Source organism: Felis catus, chromosome B1, assembly GCF_018350175.1.
Source record: "Felis catus isolate Fca126 chromosome B1, F.catus_Fca126_mat1.0, whole genome shotgun sequence".
NCBI lineage: Eukaryota > Metazoa > Chordata > Mammalia > Carnivora > Felidae > Felis > Felis catus.
Window position 1 is genome coordinate 125697973 of NC_058371.1, and position 20315 is coordinate 125718287.

Consider the following 20315-nt stretch of genomic DNA (forward strand, 5'->3'; position numbering starts at 1 on the left):
CAGAAGAGGAGAATTTCCCAGCAGCTTATGAACCCACAGATAATCAGTCCATTCCCATTTTGTCAAATCTACCCCATTCTATATATCTTACTGGCTCAGAGTCTTGAAAATTATCTTTAGAAATGCCATTCCCATCTCCAGAATTAAGCACTAAGAGTAATGTACTATATTGCCTGATGTGAATTTATCTAGGCATGGACTTAAACACCATATGTGTATTATAAGAAATAGTAACAACCTTATATGATATTGCTGGTTAAGGCATCTCCCTAGGTCAAATTTAAGAGATAGGGTTTATGTAGTAAGTACAATGATATGTAAAAGAAACACTGAATTTAACACATAATGAAAATGTTTCAAATGATGGAAATCTTTCCTGTTGTTATAAAATACAATAAGTGTTATGTGACAAACACCTTAAAAAAATCAACACTTTATGAAACTTCAAACCAAGTCATAGGATTATTTCACTTTGTTAGTAGTGATCCTCTTGTCTTAAAACACAGAATTAAGCAAATACAAAATTAGGTTGTCCATACATTTTTTAAATACATGATTACTATTTTTTTCCAGCATTTCACAGAGCCCCTTTTCAGTTGAAAACATATGTGTGACTTTCTCAACTTCCATTAGTCTTCCCAGTAGTTTACAATAAAATAATCAGAAGGAAGAAATACACGCTTTTGGCAAGGAAGGGTAATCAATTTTTAGTGCCTATCTTTCTGTAGGATGTGAATACATAAGTACTTTGCTACATGATTGAATAAGGTAAGGTAGTAAACAGTCATCTGATATTTCACAATCATCATTCCTTCTAAAGGAACAATCTCACTTTCTGAAACAATAACTGAATGAAAACCTTTTTGTATTTTGCAAACCTAAATAAAAATATTTCTATAAAATACATCTACATTTTTGCATGTGTATACAGTTTTTTTACTGTTTGTATGTGTACACAATTAGTTTTTACTATTGGTGTATACACTTTTTGCATTCATCAATAGTAAAAAAAGAAAATGAATTGATCCTCTGCCTTCATGAATAATAATTAAAAACAACAGCTAACATTTTACAGAATTTGAGTTTGATATTTTGTGGCATTCTGTTGATAATCAGAACTATTCATCATCACATATAACAATAAGATCATTGGGGGAAAAATGAAATAAGAGAATAAGGCCTTCAAGATATCAGCTTTATGTTGATGAATCTGTCAATACCTCAGTTCCCTATTCCTTTGCCTTTCTGAACTGTGTTTATTTAAGCAGTCTTGAGTGTTCTTGCATATTGACTACAGAAGCTGAAATTGATGGAAACAAGTTTATTCTTTAGTTAACTGACAGTTTGGATCCTTGATGTTCAACAATGGAAAAACCAGAAATGATGCCCTGCCAGAAGAAAGCAAATGAAGGCAGGAAAGTGAGAAAGAAAGTTTGCTACAGGATGCATCATTTACATACCAGTGTCAGAAATTTAAAATTGTGAAGAGCTTTGAAAGCTAGTTGTGTCTGTGATGTAAGCAAAGCCAGTTTTCATTGCACAACATATTGGCAGAGATCAAACATGGTTACTATTTGACAGCTACCCATGACCTAGATGAGAAAAGCTCCAGGCCAGGTTTCTTAACAGACAAATGTCCATTTTACTAATGGCCTTCATGCAAAATAGGGCAACACCAGAATGAGTTATAAAATGAGTTTCAAGGTGACGTATGAACAACCATTGGATATATGTACTTTCAAAACCTTTTAATTTTGAGGGGCACCTGGGTGGCTCAGTCAGTTGAGCATCCAACTTCACTTCAGCTCAGGCCATGATCTCACAGTCATGAGTTTGATCCCCATGTTGGGCTCTGTGCTGACAGCTCAGAGCCTGGAGCCTGCTTCGGATTCTGTGTCTCCCTCTTTCTCTGCCCCTCCCCCACTCATTCTCTCTCTCTCTCTCTCTCTCTCTCTCTCTCTCTCTCTCTCTCTTTCTCTCTCTCTCTCCCTCCCCCCACACTCTCAAAAAGATAAATATTAAAAGAAAAAAATTGTAAAAACTTTTAATTTTGGCCTCACAGTGTTAACCCGACATATTATCCTAGGGTGCTTAATCAACTTAAGGAATTAATAATAGTTTTGCTCTCCACTATCTGTCACAGGAAGAAAAATATCAGGTCTGACTTATTTTCAGTGTATTGGAAAGACTCTTTTTACCTTGACTTTTGTGAAATATGATAGTAGGGTTTTTAATGGCACTTTTATTTTTTTTTTCTATTTTTATTTGGAATCATACAGAACCCAAATTATGAAAAACATACCTCAAAGTGGGTAAATATCTTAAGTGGTTTGGGGGTTTTGTTTCTTCAGTGGTGTTGAAATAGCAGGGTGGGAGCAATATATTTAACAATTTTCTGTACTATAAAAAAAATGAGACCATTGACTATTGTTCTTCACGATAATAACTCAGTAATATTCTAATGAGGGCAGGTTTAGCTAGTCATTTAATACATCTGATACTGGAGGTATAGTTTCTAAATAAGACCAAACAGAATTGCTAGACTCTGGGCTCTACTCTATTGGCTGGGCTCCACTCTGTCAACCTATTGGCTGCTTTCCGGAGCTGAGAATAATCCTGAGTTCAACAAATAGTTTTGGTTGAATGAATGATTTCATTTGAAAGACTATGTCATGCAGTGACACCTTTGAATCTGAACTTAAAGATCACTAATTCAGGTTCCTAGTATTCCTTCTCAGCTCCTTGCAAAGAATTTTAAGGTTTGCTTAGGAGCCTTATATTTTTCAATGTTTCAAAAGAAACAAATGTTTCTTTTTTTTTTTATTTTTTTAATGTTTATTTATATTTAAGAGAGAGAGAGAGAGAGACAGAGACAGAGACAGAGACAGAGACAGAGCACAAGCAGGGGAGGGGCAGAGAGTGAGGGAGACTGAATCTGAAGCAGGCTCCAGGCTCCAACCTGTCAGCACAGAGCCCGACACGGGGCTTGAACTCATGAGCCATGAGATCATGACCTGAGCCGAAGTCAGAGGCTTAACCGACTGAGCCACCCAGGCATCCCAAATGAATTTTTCTAATGCAATTGCTTCTGCTTTTGTCAGCTCTCAAGGAGAAGGAACACTGTGTGATGGGAGGTGTAGTACTACATTGGGAGGATCACATTTTCTGAGTGAGACAAACCTGAGTTCTGATCCCAGTTCTGCTATTTACAAACTACCTGCATGCTCAGGGCATTATATTTACCCTTCCTGATGTTGAGTTTTTTCATGTGCAAAAATTAGAATAATAATGTAAATCATTAACTGAGCAACAAGTCTATAGACCTAACATACTGCCTGATGCATAGCAGGCGCTCGGGTACCTAATTAAGTCATTTATGAGTCACTATTTTAAGTGAATAGCAAGTAAATGGCAAGTGACTACAATGATTTGAATGTTTTCCACTTTCTTCTTGTTTTACCAGATGATGACTTTTTTCATGAACTCCCAGAAACCTTTCCATCCGATCCACCTGAGCCTCTACCACATTTTCTTATTGAGCCTGAAGAAGCTTATATTGTGAAGAATAAGCCTGTGAACCTGTATTGTAAAGCCAGCCCCGCCACCCAGATCTACTTCAAGTGCAATAGTGAATGGGTTCATCAGAAGGACCACATAGTAGATGAGAGAGTAGACGAAACCTCTGGTGAGTTTTCTGCTGCATTTGAACCACTGTTCAGGATGTACTTACTAACTACTTGGGCGTGTTGTCATACTGTGCTTTCACTTGTGAGAATGAAAATGCAGTTACTATCCTTTGGCAAAAGTTTTGAATCAGTTTGGGTGGGATTTGGTGGTCTTGTTCCATGCACTGCAAAACAAAAGGGTGTGGATACATCTTGACTTGATGCATAATGGACATAGTTCATGATTAAAAAGATAAATGAGGAAAACAAGTAGACCTGATGGATGCAAATGCCCTAGAAAAACATGAGTTTTACTTGTGTGTCAATTCTGGTGTCATGTCTAAATATCCCAGGATTGGGGAATATGTTCAACTAAGGATAAGTTTGTAATATTTGTTTACATGACTATCAAGTCTTAATTCACATACATAATTTCCCTTTATATTTTTAAACAACTTGCAAACGTTGCACCTTTGAAGTATCCTGTATCCTTAACTTACATCTAAAAAATAAATCCTCAGTCAGTTAAGCATCCAATTCTTGATTTTGGTTCAGGTCATGATTCCAGTGTCGTGGGATAGAGCCCTGCCCTGGGCTCAGTGCTTAGTGTGAAACCTGCTTAAGATTCTCTTTCCCTCTGCCCCTCTCCCCTACTCATGCTTGCGCGTGCACTCTCTCTCTCTAAAATACATACATACATAGAAATAAATCCTAATTATCTAACTCTTGGGTAAAGTTAAATTGAGAGTGATTGAGAATAGTGATAGTGTGGGATCCAGGAAGAAGTGAAGTGGTAAGGATAGCCACCATCTGGGTGAGTCTTGATTAGAATACCTTTGTTCTTGGCATGGTGAAAACACCTGACTTTGTTGCTCTATAAATGTTATCCCTAACAGTAAAATACTAAAGGCATAGACACGATAAAGGAGATTTTTAATAACCTGTGGGATTTAGATTGGCTAAAAAGGAAACTTTCTTGATAGTAATTTTTTTTTCTTGATAGCAATTTTTTACTCCACCATGGGTGACTTAAGATAGTTGCAGAATCTCCTCGAGTTATTTTAAATTGGAAAGATGTATATCTTTGTACAGTGGTTTAAGTGGTTTTGTTCCCTAGCAGTGAGAATAACAATTTGAACTTTCAGATCCATTCTAGATCTATGATTTTATAATATTAAGACATGCATTTGAAATATTAAGAATTCACTGATCAACATTTCCAAGCCAAATAGTGATAAATATTACAAAAGTGAAACCATTTACATATCTTTATTTTCTCTCATAAATAACTCTACTTACCAAAATAGATACATGTTTTCAAAATCCGAATTGTAATTGATTCATATTTGTGTACAGATGTCAGATTAACCAAGGGCGAGCAGATACCAGCCCTTGAGGGACAACTGTGTTCCCTATCTCTAACAACATGAAGGGATCGTGAGGTGATGGGACATAAAGAAATGGAGCAGACTGTGAGAGGACAGAGAAAAGGCATCTTTTAGAAAAGCAGGTTGTGCATATATTGATATAACATAAACGGTCTTAGAAAATCAGGTGGCAGCTTTACATAACTGTTTGTCAATTTGTGAATCAATATGCTCGCCGCATGCCATCTGATGGCTGTAGAAATAACTGGGTATCCAACTGTATGGTGGCTTTACTTCAGGGAATTGTCCCGCCTCTCATTCTAATTACTCAGAAAATAACTCCACCAGATGTCTACAAAATCTCAAGTGAATTAGTTTTATTTGTTTCAGCTCATTTACTTGTAAAGATTTCAAACACACAAGTTTGAATGGTAAGAGGAAAAAGAAAGACATCACAAAAGCTGAGATGAAAGTCACAAACCTGTTTAGGCTTGTCTTTACTAAATTAATGAAAATGCCTCTATAGGAAGAGTAGGAATAAAACCAAAACTGCTTTGATATTGAGCTCTTGTGCCAGCTTCATTCTGTGATGGTGATACATATGTGTGCGTGTGTGGGTGTATATATTTTAGTAAGACGTTTCCCTTCTTAAAACATTGTATTTGTGGGGCGCCTGGGTGGCGCAGTCGGTTAAGCGTCCGACTTCAGCCAGGTCACGATCTCGCGGTCCGGGAGTTCGAGCCCCGCGTCGGGCTCTGGGCTGATGGCTCAGAGCCTGGAGCCTGTTTCCGATTCTGTGTCTCCCTCTCTCTCTGCCCCTCCCCCATTCATGCTCTGTCTCTCTCTGTCCCAAAAATAAATAAACGTTGAAAAAAAAATTAAAAAAAAAACAAAAAAAAAACATTGTATTTGTTATTATTTCCACATAAAAGTAATTAGTATTGCATATACCAGTTATTAAAAATATCTTCTAAAGCAGTTTATAAATGGAAATGTGTGGCATGTTTTCATTCGAATTCAGGACGGGACAGATGAGAGCTAAAGGCAGAAATGGCAGCTGTGAGGGGTGCCTGGGTGGCTCAGTCGGTTAAGCCTCCGACTTCAGCTCAGGTCATGATCTCACGGTTCGTGGGTTCAAGCCCCGGGTCGGGCTCTGTGCTGACAGCTTGGAGCCTGAAGCTGCTTCGGATTCTGTGTCTCCCTCCCTCTCTGTCCCTCCCCTGTGTGCGCGCAGTCTCTCTCACATGCTTAGAAAAAAATAAACATTAAAATAATTTTTTTTTTTTAAAAATGGCAGCTGCTAGACTTACACATCTCTCAGATTGATAGTTGGAATGAAATGCCATAGACCTTGCTGTCTTTCATGTTCATCCAGAACTTTACAAGAAATCCAGCATTGAGACAGTGGATTACCTTTAAAGTTAGGAAAAAGACAAAGATGCCCTCGGACACCGTATTATTTGGCATGCTCTTAACATACGAACCTGTGCAAATAGACAAGACAAATGATTGAAAAATATAAAAATTGTAGAGAAAGTGGGAAAATAATCATTTTTTGACAGATCATCTGGTTTTGTATATCTGGAAAACATGCATTTTTTAAATAAAAGGTTGAAAAAAATATCAAGAGAATACAGAAAAGCAGCTGATAAAAGATTCATATAACCCTTCAACTTTTCTTAGTATATCTGGCCAGTTCAAATGATAATGGAATAAAAGATAACATTTACAATAACAACATAAAAGAAAATATGTGTGTATAAAGCTAACAAAAATTTGCAGAGTTTTAGAAAGAAAGCCTTTAAATTCTACTCAGAGTAGAAAAAATACCATGATTAAATAAATGGAAAGACATGTCTTGTTCTTGGATAGAAAAGCAATATTTTTTGAATGTTTGCTATTTATAAATGAATCCTAAGATGACCAATGTCGTATGAAAAGTAATTTGTAAAAATAACTGGAAGAGTTCTGAAATAGTATTATAATGAGGGAACCCCAACTCTTTGCAAATATGAAACTAAAGAAATTAAGAGTTTGAGCTGAACAGAAAATAAGACCTACAGATTAATAGATTAAAATAGAGACCAGGAAATTCTCAGTTAAGGCATTTTACAATGTGTTAACATGTAACACAAGGTGGGCAGTTGGAAACTGAATGAATGAATGAATGCATGCATGCATGAATGAATGAATCTTGGATTTTATCTCATTAATTAGAATACAATAAGTTCTTGATGTTAGGGCTTAATGTTATCACCATCATCACCACCACCACCATCATCATCGTCATTAACATCATTAGGAGAAAATTTTGGCAATTGTTTGGATGGTTGGCTGGTTGGTTGGTTGGTTTCAGTAGTGGGCAAAAGTCTTTTTAATAAAGGCAAAATTAAGAAATCATATAAGAAAGCTTTCTGATTTTGAATATCCAAAGCAAGAAAACCACAAAGCTGAGGGACAAGCACACACACTTGATTATATCTGTGGACGGATATATATATATATATATATTTTTTTTTTTTTAACGTTTATTTTTGAGACAGAGAGAGACAGAGCATGAACGGGGGAGGGGCAGAGAGAGAGGGAGACACAGAATCGGAAGCAGGCTCCAGGCTCTGAGCCATCAGCCCAGAGCCCGACGCGGGGCTCGAACTCACGGACCGCAAGATTGTGACCTGAGCTGAAGGCGGACGCTTAACCGACTGAGCCACCCAGGCGCTCTGTCTGTGGACATACATTAATCAAAGAGCTAATTTAACTAACATGTTAGTGGTTCTTAAAGTATATTTAAGAAAAATATCAGCAACCCAAATGGAAAATTGGGGAGAGGTTGAACAGGAGTATATAGTAAAGGAAATGCAAGTTGGTAAATAAGCATCTAAGATGGTGTCAAGATCAAAACAGTATTGAGTGTTGTTTTGTGTTTTTTTAACGTTTATTTATTTTTGAGAGAGACAGAGCATGAATGGGGGAGGGTCAGAGAGAGGGAGACACAGAATCTGAAACAGGCTCCAGGCTCTGAGCTGTCAGCACAGAGCCCGACGCGGGGCTCGAACTCACGGACCGTGAGATCATGACCTGAGCCGAAGTCGGCCGCTCAACCGACTGAGCCACCCAGGCGCCCCCTATTGAGTGTTGATAAAGGAATGGGATAGGGAATATTTCATCCTTTATTAATGAGGTTGCAAATTGGTACAGTCTTTTGGATTTTACCAGGCCAATTTGAAGATACCTACCAATATTTAAATGTATATACCCTTTTACTTGGTAATTACAAATTTAGGATTTAAAAATAAAATTCCAAATGAGCACAAAGACTGAAATGCAAGGTTGTTCATTGCACCCCTATTGCAGAGGCATACTGAGAACTGTTCATCCCTACATGGACTACTGTGATTTTTTTTTTTTTAAATAATGAGCTTTCTCCATACGTGAAGCTGTAGAAAAATCTCTCACATAAAATTTGAAGTGAAAACCAGAGTACAGAACACTGTATGTAATATGTCCTCATTATGTAAAGGATGCACATATATTTGTCTATGCATTGGCATGTTTTGGAGAAATATATAATAAGTAGTTGACAGCTCAAAATCTGGGGTGATAGGAGATTTCTTTTATAGTTTGTTTTCTTCAATCCCATGAATGTGTTATTTTCATAATAAATAATGAAACCTGAAAAAAAAAACTGCAAACCATTTTATTGCATCTCTTTGCCTGTTATCATAAATCTCCAATCTGTACAAGTATTGTGGGAATATTTGTAGGCTTCTTATATTAGAGCTCTTTGCTTTTCTGTGAGATCAGAAGCATTATAAATGGAATTGAAATTGAAATGCTTAGTTTGGGGGACTTTTTTCCCTGAAGTTGGATTTACCTGCAACTTTGGTTCTCAAGTCTTCACTTAATGTAGTCTGACTATAGTCCTATGGGGGGGTTAGTGGTGCTTAATAGCAAGAAATGTTAGAATACATCAAGTCTTGAAATATATTACAAATCAGAGAAATGTCTTGGCATTTAAAAGATCAAATTGGTTCTCAGATATAAGAGGGAGAGAAGTCACTGCAAATGAGTTTGTTTTTATAGATAACTCTGCCTTAGAATAATAATATTTGGAAGCATGTTTAGTGGAATCAGATACATTGCCTTCCAACTAAGAAAAACCAACCACATTCAATAAAATCCCCATCACAGGTAACTTCACATTGAGAAACTATAAAACAATAATCCTGAAAAAAAGAACAAAATTTCTTCTCCAACTTACAATATTCTTCCTTTTAAATTATGAAGGCATTAAATAGACTCTCCAGTTCTGAAACTTGAAGCAAACAATTATTTGTACTCGCTGAGCAAGGCTACCCCACTGATGATAAAATGTACTGATTAAAGATCATTTATTATGGTTAATGTTTCCCTTCCTTCACTTAAACCACATTTGCATTTCTTGCAAATATGTAATATAAGAAACAGAAAAGTGGAAAGCAGTATATATTAGGTGGTTTAGAAAATTTCAATAGTCAGAAGCTCTTGATTAGTAATAAGTATCTGTTCTATCAGAATTTCTTAGAAATTTTGATCTGCTCAAAATTGTATGGTTACATTTTTAAGAAAAAACCAGGCTTGGATGCTTTCTATTTACTTGAAGTCTTTTCAACCCTTTTTCCATGATACCTAAGATATACCATCGAAAAGCAAATATTTCTCCTCTACGAAAAAGCAGGGGAGTTTAGAAAACCTTGGTTGGTTTGAAATTTTAATAATTCCCAAGATTTTCCCTTTTCCTCTTCAATTATATTCTCACATTAGCACAGTATTATCAGCAGGACCAACACAACAATGATAAAAATTTCCAAACTTTATATTGAACACCTTACATGTATTACGTTATTTAGATATCACAATAACCTTCTGAGATCATCTGTTGGCTTCTTTTGTAAATGGGAATACTGAGGTTCCGCAAGATAAAGAAACTAATGAGCCTCAAATCACATAGCTAGGAGATGGCAGAGCAAGGATATAAACCCAGAGCTGTCTGATTCCAAACCTTTGCTCTTGTCCTTGTACCCAGTAGCGTCTCCCTAAATTCTGCCATAACTACCAAACACAGAACAGTTTGTCTAAAAAACATCTGTGAATACATGTTTCCATTTTCTTCAGAAAAGAAAATCCAGTACAGAAGGTCCGCTAGACATTTATCTTCCATGCTTTCTCCTGCCTTCCTTGCCCATGTCAGATTTTCTGTATCTAAGACCTTTCTCATTCTTTAATGGAATAACTTGAACCAGTGCTTAGGATTTGATTCTTTTTATTCTTGAAGGTCTTCAATATTTTGCCAGTTAGCAAAAAGGAGAGCCTTAACAGAAAAAAAAAGAAACTGATGAAGAGAAGCTATAACGGGGCACTAATTTAAGTGAATTTGTCTTTACTCCAAAAGGAGCTTTTACAAATATGCACTCCTCACTCAGGTCCCCATCTGTTGCAAAAGTGGCACAATTGAATTTCTTTTCTCCTCTTGTATTCTTGTTTCAGATGCCTCTTCTCTCCATCCTGTCACCAAAAATAGAAATGTCAGCTTTATCCCTTACTCCAGCAGCCAAAGTGATCATTAGCTACTGCCAGTTCCTTCTCAGAATTCTCCCACAAAACATCCTTCTGTTTTTAATTCTCACTGTTAACTCTCCCAGTATATATAGACCTTTATCATATACCTCTTAGTATTTAGGTAACTTCCAACACCTGTTTGGTGTCAGCCTTTTTCCTCAGCAAACCATTCTGCAGTTCGTCACAGGCCTAAAGCACAGATCCAAGGGATTATACCACACCATTTCTTAAAATATATGATGGTTTTCCTATGTCCGGGGATTGAAGCTCATCTTCTTTGGTCTTATATTCAAAAAGTTCAGTATAATCGGTCCCCAATCAAACTCTCCAGCCTTCTTCTAATAGTTTCTCTTCCACCACATGTCCTAGACACTGGGAAAATTTGACTTTTCCTCTTCAGCTATGTTCAGTGAGCCACCAGTGTCTTATAAGTGCTATTTGGGAAAACAAAAACAAATAAACAACAACCACAACAACACCCAACAAAAACTATGTGGTCAAATACGTTAGGAAACGCTACAGTAATTATATCCCCTTTTTGGAGAAAAGTATAAAGTGTATTTTCCTATAAAAGTCCCAGGAAAGCTCTACGGTGGCAAACTTTTTTTAACCTCATCATATTTGGCAACTGAACTGCTTTTCACAGAACCTCTGTTAAAATATCATGAGCCCTTAATGTCATACCAGGACTTGATTTAGGACATGCTGCTCTTACATATTCAGAGGGAAACAAGATGGGGTTTAAGTTGTATTAAATGAATGTAAACACTCTTTCCTTTACATTTTGATGTCTTAGAATCATAGAAACTTTAAGTTGTGAGACTATGGCAGCCATTTAAACCCAAAGCCGTTATTGGCTTGCTCTTTATTAAATTGACTATAATCAATTTTCTGTTAATCTTGACTCAGTGGTCCTACTTAAGTCATGTGGAACTTTAGAAACACGTCTGGTCACTTTCTGGCTTCTTAGTAATAATGTTAGATACTTGAAAGGGACAGTTATGTTTCCCTTTCTCAAGTTACCTCTCCTCTTCCATCTGAACATTATGAGCCCAAGAGTAAGCTCCATGAAATCAAGGATTATGTCCATCTTTTTCGTTATTCTACTTCCATCCTTAACTTGGCATTGGTACTTAGTAGGTGATCAGTAAGTATGTGTGTATGAATTAATGACCTTTACCCCATCCTCTCCCCTATCCTACTTCTGTCAAAATCCTACTCATGCTTAAAGAAGTATCCCAAATGCAATATTGTGATGAATCCTTCTGTAAAACCCATGTCATATGTAACATGTCTACGTTTCTCTTATTTGTACTTCTGTTTTTATTATACTCATAAGTGTGAGTTGTGTATGTGTAGTAGGTTAAACCATTAGAGATTATCAATTTTCAATCATTTTTGAGGTAAAAAATGTCCATTTCTTATAATACAATGCTATGTTACTTATTAAAGAGTTATATATATAAGATATAAACATGTATTTCATATACACATATAGTGATGTATGTATAAAAACACATGTAGTAATACATATGTACATAATATACATATGTAACTGTGTAGTTGTGCGTATATATCTATACCTGTCTCTTCAATTAGATTGGAATGATATGGTATGGCCTCTGTTTTGTAAAGTTCTGTCTGTTCTGAATTTTATAACACAAGGCACTAAGCACAGGAGATAATAAAAGTTTGTTTTGTGGAATTATAGGTATTCATCCTACGAAATTTGAGTACCTGTTCTGAATTTTATAACACAAGGCACTAAGCACAGGAGAGAATAAAAGTTTGTTTTGTGGAATTATAGGTATTCATCCTATGAAATTTGAGTACCTGAAATTTAGTGAGACATACTGATGATGTTTTTATTTGAGAAATTTCATGAATAGGTGATTTGGGGAATTGATAAGATAGCATAATCTTCTGTAAGGAGAGTTATTTTACATATTAAGTATACACACCATACCAATTATTTTTCTCTATGTAAAATAACTTATTAACAGAGTGAACATTTTCAAAATGAAGTTACATGGCCTTTGTTTAAATTTTAGTAAATGGTGAATAAAATTTGGAAGCTCTACTTGAACTTCATTCCATAATTTTCTATTAAGTCAGTGGGAGTACTGCCTTAGCAAGAATAGAGCCTTATATCTGTAATATATTTGTCTGCCAATGAAGATAAATGATTCTGGAAAATAAACCAATTATTTATTTGATTTCCTTCCCAGAGGTACTCATTTCAGTACCGGAAACTAGCAACTTTTTTTTCCATTTTTAGGCTGGCCTCAAAATAAAAATAGAAAATTGGTAAGGATCCATGTAGTACACAAAGGCTTTTCCACGGAGTCAGTCTGATACCCTGGCAAGAGACCTCAATCATCCTGAAATATATATTTTTCCTTACTCTTCATTTGTTAGTGCTCACAGTTGATTCATCCTTATTTCACATTGACTTTAAGTCTTTAAACACCTGAGTTAACATGGCCCACATAATCCCAGCTGCAATTACAAATACATGCTTGGGTCAGAGTTCCAGAATATAGATTCTAGTTGTTGCTTCCACTCCATTCTAGCATGAAGATGAGTCTCGGCTGCCTGAATGATTCAGGCTCTCTCACTGTAGAGAAACCTGGGTTTTGTTTCCATTCTTTTCCTAACTTACAAACAGAAGAGAGGGCTTGAAAAATTTCAGACTACCTATTTAGGTTCCTTTTGTGTCTCATCTACTGTTTTTGTGAAGTTCTTAATGTTTGTTCATTTTAGCCAATTCCAATATTTGCATGTATTGATATTGTAGACCCTTCACATACTTCAGACACCCTGGCTTCATGTGGAACTATGTAATTTTAATTTAATTCTGTCCCGCAGGGAACATTTTTCTTATTTGAGTTACATACTGTATACAAAATTTTAATAGCATGTATTTATTGAACAGATATGGCCCCAAACATGATTGCAAAGTAAGAGGCAAGAGCACATTATGTCTTTCAGTGCAGTTTTAGTGAGCTATCATTTCATTAGAGGGAAACAGAAATTTTCTAAAATCATATACAGCAAGAGTTTTTAAAGCAACGAACACAAAAGAATTCTCCTCTGCCAGTTAATGCTTAGGGCAAGGTTACTTGTGATGCATTACTCCTTTGTCCTCCCACAGCTGAAATGAAAGCGTTGATTAATACAATTTAATGAAGAATGTGTGTGTGTGTGTGTGTGTGTGTGTATACATGTAGACATGCATGTGTATGTATTTATGTGTGTGTTTGTGTCTGTGTATTTACCCCACTTTAGAAAAAAAACTAAATCAAATGCTACCCATCTCCAAGCCCACAAAGAGGCTACAATAAGAAGCAGGATTCCAAGGACCATTCTTCATCTAGATTACTTGCTACCCAATCAGGGCATTTCAGGAGTAAAAGTAGTGATTCTGTTGCTATAGCAATTTTTCCATGTGCCCAGCAACAATGCATGTGCTGTGGCTTTGAGTTTTCATATGCTCACTTCAAAGTGAGAAGAGCACAAGTGTTAAAACCTGAAGTATATTTTTAATCTCACCTTTGGCTATAATATGTGAGGTGTTTAAGGAGAGTCTCTTAAGCTTTATTTTTATGGGAAGAAACTTACTGAACGGAGTATTGGATCGTTACATGAAATGAATTAGGCATCCTGTTTAAGGAAGTTTAAGAAACAATTTCAGCTTAGAAGAGAGGGTTAGCTTCTAAAAAGCATGGCTTTCGCTCAAAATTAAAATACACTTTTTTGGTGTTGGTACCTACTGCGCTAATATAAATAAACCTCGCTGATAATTATGGGATAATGACCCAGGTTGTTGTCCTTTTTATTCTGTGATGTCACACATTGTAATCTCTTGTATTTGAATCTCTGTATCATTAAATCTTACTATCTAATATTAGCTCCAAAATTAGCTCAAAATTCTGATACTGTTTTTTTTTCTCTCCTCACTCCAGCATATTTTTTTGGCATCTTCAAAGACACAAGAGAAAACTTTTTAATTAAAAAATGCCACAACCAAGGAAGAATCGAATGCTAAAACTTGAGGGGAGAGGGCTTTCCTCACTATGAACCCTTTAGTCTTCTCTCCCAGGTGTCATCAATCCAGAGTTATCGCTGTTGAAATACTCTTTCCAGTTCCTCCAAAAAGCACCATTTGGAGATACAAAATCAGCATGTATAGCATGAAAGCTACAATTAGCAAAATATCAGGGTCTGGCAAAAAAGCAAACACAGCCCATAGGAAGTATAATATCTAGCAATGAAGAATAATTCAGGTTAGGGAAGCCTTGGACTAGTTGCTAATTTCATCAAGGGTTTAACCTGATTTTAAAAATCCGCTTTGGAAGAAATCTCCAAGAACATGAAGGCAAGCGCAACAAGGAAAAATTAGGATGCTAGTTGTGGACCCTGGGTGCATTTGACAATCTCCAGGGGGGATTTTTGAAAACATGTATGTCCTGGTCCCACCTCCCAGAGAATGATTTAATTGGGAGCAGGGCATAGCTTATTCTTTGTTCACTAATTTTAAGCTCTGTAGAAATGCTAATGTACATCCTAGTTGAAATGGGGCAAGAGGAGACACTACTGTGAACGCACAGCATAGAGGAGGTATAGAGACACATGTTTTGTTCAAAATCCATGCCCCAGATACTTTTCTTGGTGCTGTGAGTAGAGACACAACTAAGACCTGATGCACTTGAAGAGATCACAGTCTGAAAGGGGCAAAAGGGATGAGGAAAAAGAGAGAGAATAAAGAGTATGCTTTACCATTTGCTGGGGTTCTCCTCTCATCACAAGAATAAATTCATGAAACCCCTTGGTAGTTCCATGGTATAGAGTTACACGGTAGAGAGCCCCTGCTTTCTGCAATATCCTTTCGCCTGTCTCTGCCTATTAAACTTCTCAGACTGAGGGACTGCAGCCTCCTGAGGGAAGAGGGGGGGAACTCTAGGCTTGAGTGAATTAAAATTTAGCTGGAAAAACCCAGGGGAATGTTCTGTACAAGGCAATTCCAGGAATGGCAGGGAATGAATGGCATGCCTCTTTTTATAGCTACAGTCTTGATGATCCTAGACAATGATGCCCTCTGTATGAAGTGACGTTAGTGACTAAAAGGCTACCTCCCCACACCCGCTCTGTGGGGCATTTGTGGAACCAGAAAAACACTGCATGGCAGACAGCTTTTCCTCACCTTTTTGCTCCGTCTGATCTTGAGTTCATTCTTTGAATGTAGACAGTAAATGCCCTTAGTCACTGTGTTAGTTTCCTAGGGCTGCCACAATAAATTAGCACAAAATTTGGGGCTTAAAACAACAGAAATGTATTCTCTCAGTTTTGGAGGCTAGAAGTCTGAAATGCTGAGAGCAGCGCCCCCTCTGGTCACTAGAGAAAGGTCTGTTCTTTGTCTCTTCCAGCTTCTGGTGGCTGCCAGGCATTCCTGGGCTTGTGGCAGCATCACTCCAGTCTCTGCCTCCTTCCTCACATCACCTCCCATTCTGTGTCTCTCTTCTCTGTGTGTCCACTTATTACTGGAACTGGGACCCACCTGGGGTAATTTAGGATCTCGAGATCCTTAATTTAATTGCATCTGCAAAGACTCTTAGCCTAGTAAGGTAATATTCACCTTTGCTAGGGATTCAGATGTGGGCATATCTTTTGGCAGGGGGTGGGGCTACAGTTCAAAAGCACAATGAAGCTTAACAGACATCTCACCAAGAACTGCAAATAAGCATATGTCATTAGGGACATATATGAGACACCACTCTGCCCCTATTAGGAGGGTCGAAATCCAGAACAATGACAACAGCAAACGTTGACAAGGATGTGGAGCAACAGGAACTCTCATTCATTGTCAGTCAGAATAGAAAATAATACAGCCACTTGGAAGACATTTTGGCATTTTTAAATCAAAACTAAACATACTCTTTCCGCATGATACAGCCATCAGAGCTTGATATTTACCCAGAAAAGTTGAAAACCTATGTCCACACAAAAACACAGATATTTATAGCAGTCCAAGATGTCCTTTAGTAGGTGAGTGGGTAAGCAAACTGGTACATCCAGACAATGGAATATGATTCAGTACTTTAAAGAAATGAGCTATCATGGCATGAAAAACTATGGAGGAAACTTAAAGTGCATATTACTAAGTGACAGAAGCCAACCTGAAAGGCTATATACTGTATGGTTCCAACTATATGACATTATGGAAAAGGCAGAACTATGGAGGTTGTAAAAAGATCAGTGGTTGCCTCCCAGGTAGGGGGAGACAGGGACGAGTAGATGGATAGTAGAGGATTTGTAGGATAGTGAAACTACTCTGGATAGCACTATCAAGGTGGATACATCATTACCTTTGTCCAAATCCATAGAATGTACAATATCAAGAGTGAACGTGAATGTAAACTATGGATTTGGGGTGACAATTGCATGTCAGTGGAGGTTCATCAGTTATGTACCACCCTGGTGGAGGATGTTACTAACAAGGGAGGCTATGCTTGTATGGAAGCAGATTGTATAGGAGAAATATGCACCTTCTTCTCACTTTTCCTAGGAACCTAAAACTGTTCTAAAAATAGTTGACTAAATACCATGAAAAGAAAAGGGTCGTGATGATAGAGACAGCAAATGGGGGTGATGGGAGCTGAAAGTGATGACATTTACCTGGCTGTTTCCCCTCGTTTGGCCAGTATTTCTGAGTTAACTAGAAATGTAACAGGCAACAGAAGCATTCCCTGGTTGTTCTTTCCCGGATTTCTGCAGCTTCCCCCAATCTGTTGTGTTGTACTGCGGGCCAGATACAGGAAACGCAGCGCACAGCTAGGCTCCTGCTTTTCACTCCTTTTCCTCATGCCATAGCATCCTTCCAACCCCCGCACTCCAACAGTTCACCCTGTCTCGTGGAGACCTGAACATTCTCATCACCACATTTTTCATGAAAATTCTTTTCCCTGCACAGGTGCCAAAACCACATGAAAATAGACAATACAATCACAAGAATTTCACCTGATCATTTCCTCTGTGCGCGCGTGCGTGTGCGCGCGCACACACACACACACACACACACACACACACTTTTGCTTGGCCTAGCAACACAATGGGGATGTAAACATGTTGTTAATGCAGTCGCTCTCAGTTGGCTTCCCAGATGGCTTAAGTTCAATAGATTTTTCCCCCTGATTTCCTCAGCTTCTCCTAGCTGGTGCTAAACAGCCATTATGCCTTTTCCTGCACATTGAGATTCATCTGCAGCTACTAAACTGCTTCCAAAGTGCTTCAATTTTGCATGAGTGCTAAGCTGGGGACTGGGAGACATTACCCAGTGCTGAAGGCCCAGATCATTAGAAAGAGCATGTAAATCCTCTGAACCAGAAATAAAAAGTGCAGAGATTTCCTTTGTAAAGTCCCAACTGCAGCTTTATGTAAAGCATGAACCTTTGGCAAGATTTTATGTGGTCCCTTTTTCCTCCTAAATTTTGTTTTTGCTTTTTTTTTTCTTTACTTGGGCATATGTGTTCTATTTTTTTCAAGCAGAGACAATTATTTCATAGTCAGGAAGATGTGAGATCATAGCCATAAGCTATCATTATTTCTCTTCTTAGGACACCAGATCTCTCTTCACTTTTAATAGGGAAGGCACTTCAAAGTATTGCTGAAGGATCACCCACATAATAGATTTTAAAAACAAATTTGAAACCTGCTGAGTAGCAAGATGCTTTGAGGAAGGATGGTTGACATTTATAAGGTATATGCAGGGGACATAAATCTGTATTATTTGAGTAAGTATAGATGTAGGATGTGTAGACATGCTGGATTGTGGAGAGAGGTTGGGATGGAATCTGAAGGGGATTGTGAAACGTATTAATGAGAAAGAAGTGATTGTATTCTTCGCATTTGTCAAGAGATACTTCCCCATACATTGTTACCGAAAAGTCTTGTTTGTATTTGTCAAGGTGGACATATTTTTTATCTGTACTTGATCTGTATTTCCATCGCTGCTGTCCTCCCATGCTGCCTGTCATACCATCTTGCCGTAAATTGAAAGCGTGCCTGTGGTCACCTGGAGAGGTACCTTCAAGGGGATGACACTTGTAGGGCTGGAACTCTGAGCAGCCCGCCGTTCTGCACACTGTGGGGCTGGGCCTGCGTCCCAAGCCCATGGAGATGTGATAAAAAGCACTTATGATGAAAAGGTTGACTCCCTATCCTCATTTGGTATTTCCTTTGCAGTGGAATTTTTTGAACAGTTATGACAACATTTTTTTGGTCTGTAGTGTATCCATTTAGGAAGAGTTAACCAGGCTCCTTTTACATGATTGCCTATAATTATTTCTCTTTTTCCATATATTTATGTAATAGGTCAGGCTATTCTTTGTAGGATTCTGAGAGCAAAAAAAAAATGTGCATTTATGATCAGATACAGCAATTCATTATTTATTTCTAAACACATTTTCAAGGACATTTATTAGCCACTGATTTATTCAACACTGAATATGCAAGTGGGATCTGACAGAAATGTGACTAAATGGGCTTATAATAGAGTATGAAGTAAAAGCATTCTAACTTGTAGGTGAAAAGAAAATACTAGATGAAAGATATGCATATAAACATGCACAGTGAATTTAGGTGTATGCGTATACTATCTATATAACATATGCATTTTATGCTGAAACCCAGTTTTGTTTGTCAGCATGTTGTATGTATCTTTCAGAGTGAATAGTCTTATCTATTAATTTCCCTTTACTAAAAACATGACTAATCATGAAAATGTCATCATCTTTATTAGTGTTAGTGTCATCACAAAACATTATTTACTATGATTCCACACCTCACGACACTGAACTGTACATATTAAATAGCTAAATTTCATGTTCTCCCGTGAAGATTGTTTATCCACTAGGGTGTGTATCCTTTGAAGGAAATCATTTATAAAAGAAGGGAAGGGGAATTAAACTTTGCCTGAAGATATGAAAAGATACATGACTGAAGTTCTTTGTTCAGTTGGCAGTGTTAATGCAGTTACATAAATATCTCAGTGAATTGGAGCTCATGGTAGGAAACAATTATTTTTTCTTCTTCCTTTTTCTCTGTGATGCTGGTACAGAATGGACATGAATACATTACAAGTTACACCCAATATTCAGAATCAGGTGCCACTCTCCTGTTCAAGTTTAAGTTTTTCTATCTCTTATGAAAACATCAAAATAAGATTGCCTGTAAAGAAATGATACTGGTAATTAAACATTATAACCTAGTATTTCACACCAATTTGTTCAACATTATGTTGGAAGTGATATTTTGAAAACGATTGCAAGCGTGCCATCCTGAAAATAATATTTTTGTTACATGCTAAGCAAATTGCTCTGGTTTATAGCATTTTGAGCATAATATTAAAATCACACATTCAGATATTTGAAAACTCTCAGAATTAATAGAAGTTCTTCTCTGTATATCCAACAAGATGTTGCCAAATTAAAAAAAAAATTTTAATAATTTGGAGCTAAGCACTGAATCTTGGTTTAAAAAAAAAAGACCCAAAGCATTGTGGGATTAGTATTTTTGGCATCCATTTATCTAGTAGTCATTTAGAAAAACCCACTGTGGGGGTGCCTGGGTGGCTCAGTCGGTTAAGCATCTGACTTTGGCTCAGGTCATGATCTCACGGTCCATGAGT

At 37.2% G+C, this 20315-nt stretch overlaps 1 protein-coding gene across 2 annotated transcripts in view; it reads left to right on the forward strand.

Moving 5' to 3' along the window:
• UNC5C (unc-5 netrin receptor C) overlaps positions 1-20315 on the forward strand; it is a 357599-nt gene that overhangs the window by 198039 nt on the left and 139245 nt on the right. For both annotated transcript variants that reach the window (XM_019829187.3, XM_011281792.4), the window contains exon 2: positions 3464-3685. In XM_019829187.3, the coding sequence (XP_019684746.1) occupies positions 3464-3685 (222 nt within the window). The remainder of the gene's footprint in view (positions 1-3463; positions 3686-20315) is intronic.